This window comes from Candoia aspera, chromosome 4 (assembly GCF_035149785.1).
Source record: "Candoia aspera isolate rCanAsp1 chromosome 4, rCanAsp1.hap2, whole genome shotgun sequence".
Classification (NCBI taxonomy): Eukaryota; Metazoa; Chordata; class Lepidosauria; order Squamata; family Boidae; genus Candoia; species Candoia aspera.
Genome location: NC_086156.1, coordinates 75,528,217 through 75,544,060, shown reverse-complemented (window position 1 = coordinate 75,544,060; position 15,844 = coordinate 75,528,217). Strand labels below are relative to the sequence as shown.

General features: G+C 38.5%; 1 protein-coding gene across 3 annotated transcripts in view; it reads left to right on the top strand.

The window, feature by feature from the left end:
• KANSL1 (KAT8 regulatory NSL complex subunit 1) overlaps positions 1–15,844 on the top strand; it is a 134,723-nt gene that overhangs the window by 23,341 nt on the left and 95,538 nt on the right. For all 3 annotated transcript variants that reach the window (XM_063300620.1, XM_063300621.1, XM_063300619.1), the window contains exon 2: positions 1,731–3,117. In XM_063300620.1, the coding sequence (XP_063156690.1) occupies positions 1,814–3,117 (1,304 nt within the window). In that variant the 5' untranslated portion in view covers positions 1,731–1,813. The remainder of the gene's footprint in view (positions 1–1,730; positions 3,118–15,844) is intronic.

Sequence of the window (15,844 nt, the reverse complement as noted above, 5' to 3'; positions counted from 1 at the left end):
CTGCATACAGGCCTGTCTCCCATTTAAACAATGGAACTGAAAAAGATGTTGAGATGGCAGGAGAGGGGAATTAAGGATTTAAACTTTTCAGCAAGAAAAGGTTAAAACTTGAGGGGCTTATTAATTAATGGGGACAATAAAATAGAATGATAGAGAGTAGGTAGGCAGTTAGGTGCTCTGCATGTGATTTGATCACAGTTTTCTCAGTCCCTTGCCACTGCCCATAGTGGCTGGGGTTAATGAACGTTGTTGTTCAACGTAACGGGAGGGCACTGTGCTGCCATTGTCTGTGATAAAACAGTTGAGATTTAGACAAATAAGTTTGCAGTCATCTCTGGCGATACGTATCTTCCTTAGCATTCTCAGATTCTAATGAGGGTTTTAAGGGGCAGTGTCTCGACTGCTTGCACAGTTCTGATTTAAGCTGGGAAAAAAATCAATACTACTAAGTTCATAATTTTTGAATGTCTTTAAAAATATGTTGACAACTCACGTAATTAGAAAATAATTTTCTTAGCCTTTATCTGAGGAAAGCAGTAGTTTGTATTTAGGGTCAGGTTAAATGCAGGTGGAAATTCCCTTTTGTGAATCCAAAGAATTAAGATTCTTGACCTTTGGCAGTGGAAAAGGGAAGGCTTCTTTTCATAACCACAAAAGAACTCCCTTGGTTTCTTTTTCTAAATAAATGATTGCCCTTTATGCTAGGGATTTGATTCATGATCATGGCAACTGAGGGAATTTAGGTGAGTTCAGTTTTGATTCACTGGTGGAAAATACCTTTCTGAACTGGTTTTGTATTTAGCTTGGTTTCCTGTCATCCCTGGCAAGAGCACTGCTGGCTTTTGCATCTTGTCTGCTTCAGTGGGCTGCCTGTGGAACATAGAATATATGATACATATTAGCTTTCCTGGGCTCTTCCAGCATAACCATTATTGCAAATTCTGGGACTTGAAGTACACTTGAAGATACCATGATTGGGGAAGGTTGAGTTGAACAATATTTAAATAAAGAAATACTTAATTTCATTTGTTAGATTGATATTCCTCCAATCATCAGGGTACCAGCTGAAGGTGACATACATAACACGCCCCAGTTTTTCCCTACAGCAACCACCCTGTGAAAAAGATAGGGCTTAGAGATAGTGGTCTCTCCAAGTCATCTGTTAAGTTTTCATGGCTAAGCTTAAGTTTGAATCCTGGTTCTCTATCCCTTGCCCAACATCTTAAACGCTGTACCACAGTAGCTCTCAAATGCAGGTTGGTTCTTTGTTTAGTTCAGAACCTGTGTTTCCCGTTGCAGATTCTTCAGTCATTTGTCCACCCACAACTTTCCTTCAGTCTTCCAGCCTTTCAGTTTTTTTAGCAACACAGTGAAAGGCCACTTGAAGGGCACCATGTTGGAGAAAGCTTTCTTACTGTATTTATCCAATATTTGGTTGCTTATCCCTTGATTGGTGATTTCACCTTTCGGTCCTGCTTGATATACTTTGGTTATTTCACCATTTTTGGCATTTCAGAAGGTGCTTGCATTTCTGTTTGTGTTGTGCTGTGTGCCTTTCCATTGGATATTATAGTGACTAATTCGGATAGGAAATCTGTCATTGTCCAGTGTGTCTGATGAATAGGTGTATGCAGGCTCTCTGCATCTGACTGAAATGTACGTAATAAATTACGTGTTGTTTCTGTTTTGCCAATTCTACACTTCTAAATTTTATCTGCCTTTTTTTTTAGGCTGCCCTCTGGCGAGGCAGAAGAACACAGCAGAGCTGGCCTCTGCAACGGGAGAGGCTGGACTTCCCAACTCTCTGTGCTGAATGGCTACTATGGCGCCCGCTCTCACTGACGCAGCAACTGAAGCTCACCACATCCGGTTCAAACTGGCTCCCCCATCCTCCTCCCTGTCTCCTGGCAGTGCCGAGAAAAACGGCAACGCCAACAACATCCTTGTGGCCGCTAACGGCACCAAAAGGAAAGCTGAGGATTCCAGTCTAGATTTCCGAAATAATTCTACAAAAGAAGAGCTGGGAAAGCTGCAGCCCTTGGTAGCATCTTATCTCTGTTCAGATGTAACATCTGTTCCTCCAAAGGAGTCCTTGAAACTGCAAGGGGTCTTCAACAAGCAGACAGTCCTTAAATCTCATTCTCTATTGACTCATCCTTTCTTGAAAACTAGTGACCTGTTGGGAAGGCCACCAGTGTTGGAGTTTTCCTTGGAAAACCTAAAAACCATGAGTGCAAGTAATCAGACACCTTTGCCACAAACACCTGTCAATGGCTTGGCTAAAAAATTAGCTAAGACGAACAGCTCTGACCATGAAAGCTCTGTTTCACTTAATGGTGGGAAGAGTGCACCTTCTTCTGCGACCCTCCAGGATATTGATTCAAATAGACCTGGGGGTTCTGATTTGGAGGACCTGAAGTCTGGTTTGAGCAATTGCACTCTACCACATAAAAGCCCAGATGCAGAGCATGCTGCCCCACTTAGCAATAATGGCATGGCAAATAAACACGACCCCAGTTCCCCAGAGCAGCAGTGTGGACTTGAAGGGGGTGGGGAGAACAGGTTGCGTTTGTTACCTGGAATGCCTGTTTGTTCCGGGCTTGGAAGCAGTAAGCCAGAGGAACAGAAGATCTCTCTGCCGAACAGTTCCTTTAGCTCTCTAGATTCAGATATGAGGACAAAGGTGCTATTGCGGAGGCAGGCAGACATTGAGAATCGTGCTCGCAGGCTGCAAAAGCGGCTGCAGGTGGTGCAGGCCAAGCAGGTAGAGCGGCACATTCAACAACAGCTTGGTGGATTTTTAGAGAAAACTCTAAGCAAGTTGCCTGCTTTGGACTCTTTGAGACACCGGAGTCAGCTAATGCTGACCCGCAAGGCAGAAGCAGCTTTGAGAAAAGCTGCAAATGAGACAAGTACCTCAGAAGGACTGAGCAGCTTCCTAAAAAGCGACTCTATCTCGGAAGAACTGGAGAGGTTTACTGCCAGTGGGATGGCTAACCTGCGGTCCTGTGAGCAAGCCTTTGATTCTGATGTCACAGACAGCAGCTCCGGAGGAGAGTCTGATATTGAAGAAGAGGAACTGACCAAAGTAGACACTGAACAGCATCATGTACCCCTGTGAGTGACGTCAAGTGCTACAGTTTCTTTATAGTTTTTAATACTCTGCTTTTCAGACAAGTTTTGTCTCAGATCAATATTGCTGTTTAAAGGACAGTTAAAACCAAGAGCAAGCAAACTGTAGTACTACAAATTAGTTTAAGAAGTGGAAAGTCTTTGCTCTTCTAAGTTATGTTAGGTGTAATTTACCTAAAATAGGTTTCTGCAATAGAAAGGTTATTTATTGAGGATTGATAGTATCTTGCATAAATTATGTTTGGTTGAAGAGAATAGCCTCTTTTAACTATTAATGTGGCTGAGAATGGCCAAGCATCCTTACTGCTTTTTAACAAAGAGAATCCAACTCATAGTTTTATTCTGTGATGAGACCATGGGTAATAGCAAAGAATTACCTACAAAGAAATGATTCAGGGCAAGGCAGAACTTGTTGCACTGAAGTTGTACATGCTTCTATCTAGATATAAGCCTTTGTGAGTATGAAGCAGGGATGGATGATGTATTGCTGTACAGGTATTTTTAGATTTCCAGATCCCAGCAGTACCCGTTAGCATGAGAAGACAATTTGGAGACTGCGATTTGCATTGTCAGGAGTGGGGGTGGGGCAAGGGGGTTACCTGGTTCTGACTTCCAGTATATAAAGCATTTTAGGTGATAAAAAAAATTGAGACCATTCTCTGGCATGTTAAATAATAAGAATGCATGCATGATTTTAAGGTGTGAGAACTTGTGCAGTAATGAGCTCATGATCTATCTCCTGTTTGATACATAATTAGCAGGAGGTACAAACATTCACTATACCTTTTTATGGAAATAGAAAAGATAGGGCATGCAGGAGAGGGAGAAAATACAATAATGGACTTGGTGAAAAAATAAAATCCAAGAGTCAAAAAAAAAGCAATGAAAATGGTACAGGCTGACCGTTGAATGAATGAGTGTTGTCTTCTTTATTGAGTAAAGTTCTATTTGGGGTTCTTCCCTCCAGTAATGAATCTGTACATAGATTGCTATCTGGTACTTATCCTGGAGTCATGGCACCAAAGATTTGTGATAGAAGGCATTATTATTGTAAGCTTTCAGTCACAAGTTAGTAAATATCAAACCTCTGGGCCAGCTAAAGTGAATCTTAATGCATTTTGATGTGAATGAGCTCTACTAGAACTGTGGATTCATTAGAAAAGACTGTACTCTGCTTTTATCTTCGTCTTGTCACAACCTAATTGGGAGTGGCTAGCCTGTAATGGAAAGTTACAGGGACTTCGAGAACTAGTCTGTAGGTATGCAGTTATTTATGTACTGAAAAATGTCTAGACCAGCTTTTGTGATTTTAAGACAAATGACAAAACCAAAATCTTAAATGGTTCCACTAGGAGTAAGCCTCAGCCTTGTAGGATTATATTCATTCTTTTAAAAAAAATGCTGTAGCTCCAGAATTCACCAGTTAGAGCCAAACAATATGGCAGTCTAAATATTGAGGTAATCACACAGTGTTGGTTCAGAAAGAAGAGTTTGATGGCTTGGGCTAATTGCTTGTAGGAAAGACTATTTATCCATGCATAGCGTTACATGCGGCTTAGAAATCCTCATATTAAGGAATAACATAATCACATGATGTGAGTATTACAAGTCAGCTTAATATAATTTAAACACAGTGTCAGAAATGCTGGGCTGAAAGTTTTAAATGACATGAGTATCTGTGCACTTTTATGCATGTTTAGATACACACTAAATCATATTTAAGAATTCTGGAAAGACATCCTTAGGAATGGATAGTGTTTGTTTTGCTGTGATCTTTATTATACAGAGCTAAGTGTAGAGATAAGTTTCTTCAAGGTTCACAGCAGTATTTGGCTGAGGCAGATTGGAAAAAGAATAACCATCTGCTTATGTTCAAATTTGAATGGGTCTGAACAAATGCAGTAGTTGGACCACATTTCTTAGGTTACATTCGTGACTATATCCATGCAGAAAGACAAGGAAAATGTAGAACTTAATTTTCAAGCTTAGTGTAAGTTCATTCCATCTATAGAGTTGCAATGTGTTTTGTTGTATTTAAATAAGATGCAGCCTGATTGTTAGTTCACATGTGCATACCCTGTCATTTTCAGTGTTTGGTACAATATGATTGTCTGTAAGTCGTATATACCTCTGAAAGAAAGGATTTATGTAGGAGTAGTTCAGAATCACAGTTTCCTCTCTAGCCTGGAGATCTGTGCCTCTCTGTTAATAAATAATGAACATTTGGACAACCAAATTAATAATAGAATATTCTGTAATTTTACTGTGCTTTCCTTTTTTATGGTTTCAGCTAAAAATTAAAATTGTTTCTTTTGATTGTGACCCTGTATTTTTAGTGTGCTCAATTGATGGGCTCCCACATGTACTTGTTTTCAGTCTTCAGTGAGAGTGAAGGCCAGATTTATTCATTTTACATCTTAGCTTGCTTTAAACACAGCATTAATCCACAGAAATTGGCTGAAAGCACTTCTCTTACCAAGAATGATTTTTTTTTTCCCATTTTGCAGCCACTATTTTAATTTCCTATTTATTTTTACTTGCACCTCCCTGATTCATGTTAGATGTCTAAAATAAACACATATTCAGGGTTTGCTTATTTCGGAGCTTTCTGACTTGGGGGGGGCTGTTGTACACATTTTAAATTTTGAGAACATGTCATAGTCACTCTTGCAGCATTTGCTGCTGTGGAGAGCACGGCATTCATTTTCCAAAAGGCAAACTGATGAAGTTGTTTCCTGCCACCCATTTTAGTTCATCGGGATATTCATTTTTTCCTGGGTAGATGAGTACATTCCAGACAAAGTACTTGGCTGCAACCACCTACCATTTTTATTTCCTAAGAATGCCTGTGGAGTCCATGTGGGATCCAGGAGCATTCTTAATAAATATGATGCTTGGGGTTGTGTTTTGCTACCCACTTCAATTTAATTTTAATTTAAAAGAATCAAAAACTTATCAGGAGGGGCCATGGAGCCTAGCAGAGACCAAGGGATCTTTTCTTTTGTAAATACTCTGGAGCATTAGGGCTTTTCCTTTTAATTTCCCTGTTTTTTTTCACTGACATTATATGGGTCAAGCTTGCATGCTGATTATCTTTATTGGCATTTAGAACTTAATTTAGAACAATTACTGGCGTCCAGTAATTGATTTGTTTTCTTCTGACTGATTTGATTGAGAACTGGTTTATAAACAGTTCATATATATTATTTCTAATCAGTTTGGTATTGCTAACGTTTTAAAAAGAGTTGCATGTTTTATTTATTTTATCAATTTATTTGGCTGCCCATCTCAACAAGTGATTCTTGGCAGCAATCATGTTAAAAGTAAAAATGAAAACAATGACAATAACAACTACAAAAATTAAAATAGCCAAGAGAAATGCAACAGTCATTAACACAGCCAGGAGATGAGTTCCTTCACACACTTGGGACAGCTTGGGCACAGAACCAGCTCTTTATGAAGAGCCAGCAGGGTTGGGGCTATCCTTATCTCTGGAGGGAAAAAGTTCCAGAGGGCTATGTAAATTGATTAAATAAGTTTTGATTCACAGATCATTATTTTAATAGAAGTCACTGTTTAATCAAAGAGGATGAACTTCAATCAGTTGTGTAGTACGGTAAAGGGACACATCGTTTTTGTTTTAAGTAAAAAACGTTACATTTCCATGCAAAAATTCTATGCAGAAGTTTACAATGGAGACGGGCAACTTAGTGTAATTTTAATCACATCTCTGCTGGTGATCATATCTCTGCTGGCACTCCATTCCAGTTTGCTACATGAGAAGACAAATAGATGCAGAGAGAGACTGCAGAGAGTATAAAATGAATGGTAGGGAGAGAATAGATGGTTACTCTTAATTTTGGCTCTAGCTTTAGCTACTCCTTCACATACCATTTATGTGCAGGTTCCCATTGTTTGTTCCATGGGATTTGTTTGTCACAAGGGAATTCAGGACTGGAAAATAAAGTGTCCAGATTCTGAAAATGTGTGGTGGACTAGTAGAAGCTCTATCTCCTGGAAAAGTATGTACTCCTCCATTGAACTGTGTAGCCCTTCTCTCCCATTTATCCATTCTCCTAGCTCATAGATATTTGATGTAGTAGGTGTGCTGTGGAACTACAGTTGTCACTCTTTCAAAATGTTGATGTCAAAACTCTCTCTTTGGGTAGTGTTGTTAGGGTAAACTTTGAATCCCATTCAGCTGAAAGAGTAACTCCCAACAGCAGTGTATAATACTTTGAAGGGGCCCCCTCTAAAGACCTTATGTTGACACATGCCCTTAATCCATGGTCTGTCTATAGTTTATTAAGTAAACCATAAACTCTTTTTTCTCAAAATAATCTCTTGATTTTCCAACCGCTGGAATCATAACATGTTAAATCAAACCATAATTTCATTATAGCTTTGTGAAGTAGATGAGTTCAGGGATTGAATTCAGCATCTAAAATTACCTTATTTATTCCATTGTATGAGACATCACACTGACAACAAAGGTCCGCATACTTAAAGCAATGGTGTCCCCCGTAGTAACATATGGCTGCGAGAGCTGGACCATAAGGAAGGCTGAGAGAAGGAAGATCAATGCTTTTGAACTGTGGTGCTGGAGGAAAATTCTGAGAGTGCCTTGGACTGCAAGAAGATCAAACCAGTCCATCCTCCAGGAAATGAAGCCAGACTGCTCACTTGAGGGAATGATATTAAAGGCAAAACTGAAATACTTTGGCCACATAATGAGAAGACAGGACACCCTGGAGAAGACGCTGATGCTAGGGAGAGTGGAAGGCAAAAGGAAGAGGGGCCGACCAAGGGCAAGGTGGATGGATGATATTCTAGAGGTGACGGACTCGTCCCTGGGGGAGCTGGGGGTGTTGACGACCGACAGGAAGTTCTGGCATGGGCTGGTCCATGAAGTGACGAAGAGTCAGAAGCAACTGAACGAATAAACAACAAAATTCCATTGTATGTTCTGAAGTGTAAGAGAACTTGGCCATGGCCTGATTCCATATTAGTTACTTCCTTCCTCAACCTGATATCCTCCAAATTCAGTGGGACTGCAGCTCAGCAGAATTTTAGGATACGCTATTCAGAAATTTCATGGAATTCCAAACATACCTTGAAAAGGCCAAGTTAAGGAAGGGTGATCTAAAGCTTTAATGACTATAAAGACTGAAAACCCAGAATACAATAATCTGATTGGAAATTAGGTGCACTTTGGGCAATAAAGATGAAACATGACTACATATTGGAAGTGCAAAATTACTCTCTTGGGACTACAGTAGCATTAAAGAAGGATTTCTAGACACAATCAAGCCCAATCTAGCAAATGCTGTTTTGCAGCATGACAGTTGACCAAGTGCTTAATTTTATTTAGTTGAAATGAGGGGAAGCTATATGTGTGAAAATAGAGTGTTTTTCCAGTGTTTTGAGACAAGCCTACTGGCCCCTATTACAGTTTTACCAAACCAACACCCATAGCTAGCTGGCGGATCTTGATGTTCTAAGGACATAGAGTCCAGCAGCATGCAAAGACTTTTAGTTTCTTTGGTTGATCAAAATGAAAGGTAGCAATTGCATAAAGGAAGGATGGTGGGGCTGTTTTGTTCCCATTGTCCTGCTCAAACTGTTCCTGTCTATGTATTGAGCTTTCAATGAAAGGAAGAGGCTATAGGTTCACATGTTAAACTAAGATATACTTTTAAACTATGGCCTGTTTGAACAAACCACAGTGGCTGGATTTCTTTCTCTTGTGATAAGCCAAAAATAAAATGCATTATGGTTTAATGCAGGTAATCTCGCAATCTTCTGTTGGCAGAGGCTGCATGTCACTTTCCTTAGCCCAACTTAATTCACAAAGTTTCTGTTGCGGGGGAGTATTAGAAGAGGGAGTGTTGTGTGTGCTGCCTAAAAGAAAGATATAAATATAAGAAACGTTACTGGAGGGACGAGGGTTGAGGTTGAAATAGGCAGGATGGTGATGCCAGTTGGGTGGGTTATATCATTTTCATTGACAGGAATTTATTTATTATAGGTTCCCCTCTAAAAGAACTTGGATTGGGTTTTTTTAATGGGTGGTAGAGATCTCTCCATATGATTGTTTTCAGCATGATCTAGATACCGGAGGTGGTATATTGATGTCTCTAATGTTGGTGAAATTGGAGACAAACTTACAACCAAAAAAGGGCAATGTTGGGATAGCTCCACACCAGTGTTTAGAAGCTGATTAATTTTTATCAATAATAAGTGGAAACAGTTGAGAGTCACGGGGCAATATTTGCCTCCTGAAAAGGATACAAATAGAGTACAAGTGGTCGTTGGGTTATGATGGCAGTTGGGACCGGAAACTCTGTCACTAAGTGATGCTGTTATAAAGCGCAATGCGACGTGATTTTTTGCTTAGTGGTAATTCTGGCAGTCCCAGTTGCCATTGTTAAACATTAACTATTCATTAAACAAGGACCTCACATGATCACAACTTCTGACTTCTTGCCGGCTTCCCCATTGACTTTTCCTTGTAGGAAGCGGGCAGGGAACGTCGGAAATCCTGATCACATGACCGTGGGGATGCTGTGATGGTCGGAACTCTGAGGAGCTGCTTTTTGTCCCCCTAGTTCATTGCTGTTGTGACTTTGAGTGGTTTGCTGAATGAATGGTCATAACCCGAGGATGATCTGTATTCAGTAGCTGCCAAGAGGAATCCTAGCATAAAGGATTGGGAACCAGCACATAGCCTATAATGAAATAGAAAACTAGGTGGTTCTCTGTGACTGTGATGGTAGTTGAAGAAAACAGAGTTTGTATCTGTAGACATAATCAGAACTAGAATTTTCTGGAGCTGTAGGTAAAAGGTGGGATTTGTACATCTTCAGCATTGTCTTGAAACCTCTGTCTACACAATCTGACCACTGTCATTTGACTCAGCTGAATCTGCTGCTCTGTGTAAAGTAACTGATAACTCTTTTCCTTTCTGTTTGCAATACTTGTCTTGCTTTGTCTTCTATAAACAGTATCAGAGTAACAGTTTCAAAATCATTCTTGAGTCCAGCACAATTTATCTACATGTGGTGTAGAATCATGGAATTCTCATATTTTGGATCATGGGGTTTGTGCTGGCTTGAATTATTTATCTATCGGTCAATCAATCAATCACATAATGCCCCAGGAAAGTGACAAGTACTATGAACATTCTAGTATTTCATATTTTAAAAGCTCAATTTTTAGGATGGTTGTATTGTAGGAGCTCAGGTTTTGATCTATCAGTTGTTTGTAACAAAACCAGATTTCTTATCTCCACCAGGAATATTTCTTAACCAAAAATTTGTCCAAACATATCAAGATCCGCCCAAAGCTGATTACTGCTCTTTCCCTCTCCACAACCTGCCATGACTCAGCCATACATTATGACTTCCAAGAGATGCCTGCGACATTTTTTTAATTGGATCATTTCAAGTATTGATAAAACTAGAGTTGCTAAGCTACATTTTTCCCAATTTATTTTTGTAACACAGTGCTGTAGCATCTCTCTGTAAGCTGCATTGGCAAAACGTTCTAAAGGATTTTGCTTCTTTCACTCTGTCTTAAAAGCACTTATAAATTGAAAACTGTTTGCTGCTGAAAACTGTTGGAGCTTGGTTCTTTTGTCTTGGCTGAACTTGGGCTTATGTATTGCAGTGTCAGATACACATTTTATCAGCTTTAAGCAGATTAAAAGAAAGTCTGGATGGAGGCCTATTTTTAACCCTTGAATCACTATTTTTGAAATCGCTATATGGTCTAGTCATAGAACAATTGCATTCTGATTATTAGGATGTAACTTTCCAGAAAAGCTTCTCCTTCAGCACAAGCCCCAGCTGCTTCTACCTATGTTGGCTGTTCTGGATGGTCATAAAATATTTCTGTAATTTATTTTCTAACTTTGAGGTGGCAATAGTGATCTATTGCCCTCTAATAACTCAATCTAGGAATTGCTGATTGACTTCCTGAACACTGAGGTCGAAACATAATTTTGGACATGTCTAGAGCACTACACTTTAGCTACTAACTAGAAGAAACTGTAAAAAAAAAAAATTGGTTTACACTTCTGAATCAAATATTCTGAACTAATGATGGTATCTATTAAAGGTATTTGTTTAAATTTATTTCCCCAACTATTCTAATTTAAAGCTACAAAAATTGTATATTGTTGCTTTCAGCAATACATTCTGTTCCATTGAGGGAGACCATGTTCATGCATCAAAGTTGTTTGCTTCTGAAATAGTGTGTGGTTCAAAATCCAATAATTGTGGTTTAGAATTACAGGTAGTACTTGTTTACCAACCACAATTGGGACCGGCACCGTGGTTGTTAAGTGAAGCGGTGATGAAGTGAAAGTGTGACTGTGTTTATGATCTTCAGCTCTTCTTTGCTTTACAGACCTGTGAAGATTGGTCACAAATGCAACTGATCGCAAAGTTACCTTTTCATCATCATTGTAACTGAATGATCGCTGTATGAAGTAGTTGCTAAATGAGGACTACCTGTAATAGTTTAGCTTAATGCTGTGTGTGAAACCAGCCATTGTGGTGATAATTAGATAATAATTAAAGTAAACGATTTAATGTGAGGAATGAACCCAGTCGGAGTAATTTTGTGTTGAACAGTGGGTTATAGCTAATGTTTCTTCAAGACTGGTTGGTTGAAGGTTAGGACTTATTTTTGTACTTTCAGCACAAGACATATAATAAATAATCACAGGGAGAGGATCCCTATTCTTACTGCCCAGTTGGACATGTCTAAGACAGGAATATGAAGAATTAGAACTAAATAAGAGTGAAAATGGTTATTACAGCAGCATATATGGGATGTATGTGACAGAATAGCTCAAAGGCATTCATACATACTAATGGACCCCACATATATTGTTGGACTAATAGATGGACCCAGTTGAGCAGGTTTGTGCACTCTGTTTGGCCTAGGTACTGCACTTGGCTTTTTATTCATATGCCAGGAGCTGCGTATCTTTATAGACTTCTCAAGTATGGTTAAGGGTTTTCTTAAGAGGGATTTCACAGATGCTTCCTTAAGAGTACCTGGAATTTTTACTTTGTTAGTTTCCCTTTTTTGCCCTTGTAGATTTAATGCTGCAAGTCGAGAGTAAATGCAATAATTTTCACCTGACCAAGAATTGTTAACTTTCTTAGGATATACAAAATGGCACAACACTAGCAAAATCCAGGGTTAATCGTGGCACCCAATTTGGAGTTATTTTATGGAAAAAACTCACTCTTATTTGTTGTATATTCAGACTGATGTCTGCAGAACCTAACCTCATCTTCTTGACCAGTTATTGAAAAAGTCTTTCGGTATTCAGAGAAGCTCCTATAGAGATGAATAAGTAAATGTGGTGGAGGTGAAATGCAATGTTTCTATTGCCATCACCTGCACAAATAGTTGCAATATGAGCACTTTCCTTTTTTAGCTGGATTCATTCCAACTTTTCCTCCAGTTCCACAGACGTTTTTGTGCTATTTCTTCTATTAAATCCTATGTATCAGAACTGATCTGAGAGGCAGCAGAGATTATCTGAATGTAATTATGTTGGGAACTTCAGATTAATTGCAAATCTAGTTGTATTTAGATCTGCATTGTGTTGCCTCTAAATTCAGCTTAATTTACATGTAGCATTTTGGTTGAGCCTTTACAACCTATGTCCAGATCTGTCTGGAGGTGTACAGGGAGAAAGTATGCCAGCAATTGGCCTGTGCTCTGCAGTAGCCAGAACGTGGTCCCCTGCTTTGTATTTTGAAACGGAGAAATAATTTAGATTCTAGTCTTGAGAACATATATTTAGTTATTTTGATTTTACACATGCAAGTGTTTTTCCTTGGGGGGAGTGTTACTGTACATTGAACCCTTACATTAAGAAAAGTGGCAACTACAAATAAATAATACAGTGCTGTATTTTCTCCAAGCAAATTTGCATACTATTTATTTTACCTTTAAATAATTACAATACGTGAGGCTTTGGGTTTTAGCCTCCCCCGCTCCACCCTTTGATAATGTTATCTTGTACAGGATATAAGATATATCATTTATATAACTAGAATGCCTGGGATCATCACTTTAGGATTCTGCCTATGTTCTTCATGATGTTGCAGCTGCTGTCTAGCCCAATGTCATGTGCAAATGTTGAGTCAGTGGGCTGAGATGAGTTAAACAGCAGTGGTCATATTACTCATGTTCAGCCATGGTTCATTAGATTGTATTGTGGGAATTCATCTGTTCATCTTTTGATAGTGTAAATGTCTAATTAAAATAAGACTTATGTGGCATTACTACTTGGAAAAGGGGCTTTAGGGGTGGTGATTGAAGTGCTCTGAAATTAGGGCTCAACTTCCATATCAGTTGTCACCGATAAGCCTAATCCTGGAAGGTATATGCCATTCCCCTTTTTTGGCTTCAGATTTGGTAAGAAAAGAGTTGTCATACTGTAAATTAAAACCAATCCCCAAATGAAACTTTCACATGTGTTCGGTTGCTTACAGTGTCTTTCTGTTGCTTTTTTTTCCCTGTCCCATATTTAAGCTCAACTATTTGTAGCTATTAGCAGCTTCTTTTGCAGATATTATTTAGCAATTAAAATTAGTATGATATGTATCTTAATTGTTTTTAATTAGTGCAATTAATTTACGATTGAAGGGCTATATAAGCTTGGAAAATAATAAGAATTTATTCTTATATGAACTAGAAGAAATTGAAAATTATTTAAAATAAGTGTCTTTGTGAAAATGAGAATATTTTCCATATGATATAAACTGTTTTTTTAAAGTACTGTGCTTCATATTTTGTTGAATTGGTTTTATTCATTGGGCCTAAATTGTCAAGTCTGATTTCTTATTTAATCTTTTTTTTAAATGTGTTAAATGAGAACTTGATGAGCTTTTTCAAACTCTTCTGCTCTCAGTTTATTAGGAGCTGGTACCCACATTTTAGTGGCTATCATGTGGTGTATTTCAGATCCTTAAACTCCAGCATCAGCTTTGTAAGAATTTTGGTGGTCATATAAATGTGTTTGACCTAAGCTTATAAATTATTTTTTTCAGTTATACTTTATATAACTTCCATTTATCTATTATAGGTGGTCCTCATTTAACGACCACTCGTTCAGCCACTGTTTGAACTTATGACAGCGCTGAACTAGTGGTAGTTATGACTGGACCTTGTACTTATGGCCGTTGCAGTTTCTATGCTCGCATGATCGCGATTTGTGACCTTCCCTGCCAGCTTCCCATAACCAAAGTCAATGGGGGATCTGGCAGGAAGTTGCAAGTTGCAGTCACGTGAGGTCCTCACTTAACCCGTGCAGTCCTCATTTAACAACAGCAACTAGGACTGCTGGCACTGCTGTCGCCAAGCAGCACTGTCATGTGGTTTTTCGACTTGTAACCGCATTTACGGTCCCAATTAACGTTATCAAGCGAGGACTACCTGCATCTATCTATATTTAGCAATAACATGGAAATATCCAATCCAGATATCTGGTAAGCATGGTTAGATTCTGTCTTTTAAAAATATTTAAAATGTTAACTTATTGATAAAAATTGTTAATAAGTTAACAATTACCTTGGCATAGCATCAACATCAGACTCGCAAAGTACAAGAGATACTGCTGCTGTATTTTGCCCTCATCTATTCTGTACTTTCTTATGAAAATACCTCCTTTTAATCTTACTTATTTGATAGGTTTTTATTCTGCCTTTCTTCCAGAAACTCAAGACAGCCTATTTAGCACTCTTGTGACCAGATTTATCCCCACGATAACTAACTTGTGAGGTAGTAAGGGAGCATGACTGGAAAAGTTACCCAGTGTTCTCTTCCTTTTCTGCAAGGCTTCTTAAAAATGAATGCCATTTGATCTGCATATTGTTTTAACACATAACAGTTCTATAATTAAAAGAAAAATACAAATCAATATCCCTTTGATCTTGCTTTCAGGCTAATAGTTGTAAGGGCAGGAGCTATCATTGTTTCAAGAGTCTTGGTGGTTGGTTTTGATTTGATTGCTGTAGGATACCACTTGGAAAGATTTGGTTCATGAATTTATGCAAGGCTGCTAATGCTTCAATCTAGTATTTCCTTGGGTTCCTCTCCTTAACAGCAGTTCTTCATTAACGAAAAAAGAAAATGAAAATCCTCTTTCCATTTCCAGGTAAAATATAGGGTTTCAACACTGAAAATGTCAAATGACCATTTGTTCTTCAAAAAAATGCACCATCAAATAGATGTATCCAGAACTTTCTCCTCTTGTTATAAATTGCATTGTCTTTGACATTAGAGTTTGAGAAGAACTTTATTACAACAGAGTTGGTTGAACTGAACTCCACCCCTCATTTGCTGAAGATATGTTAACCAGATACTTGTTGACCAATTTCTTTTCAAATGACACTTACTTTGTGTGTTTGTGGGTCCTTAATTGTTACATCCTTCAGTGCCATTATAACTTACACTGGTTTACTGGCATGTGCTGTAACTGGACAAATTATTGGAGACTATTATCTTGTGACTGTACTCGGATTTTAGAAAAAGCTACTTTGTTTTTAACGTATTATGAATGGGTGTTTTAAATTCTAGTTTATTGTGCAGTATTTGTTTGTTTGTTAAATTTGTATAGTGGCCCATCTCACATATGTGATCTGGGCGGCTTGCAACAATTACAACAACAGAAATAGTAAAACAA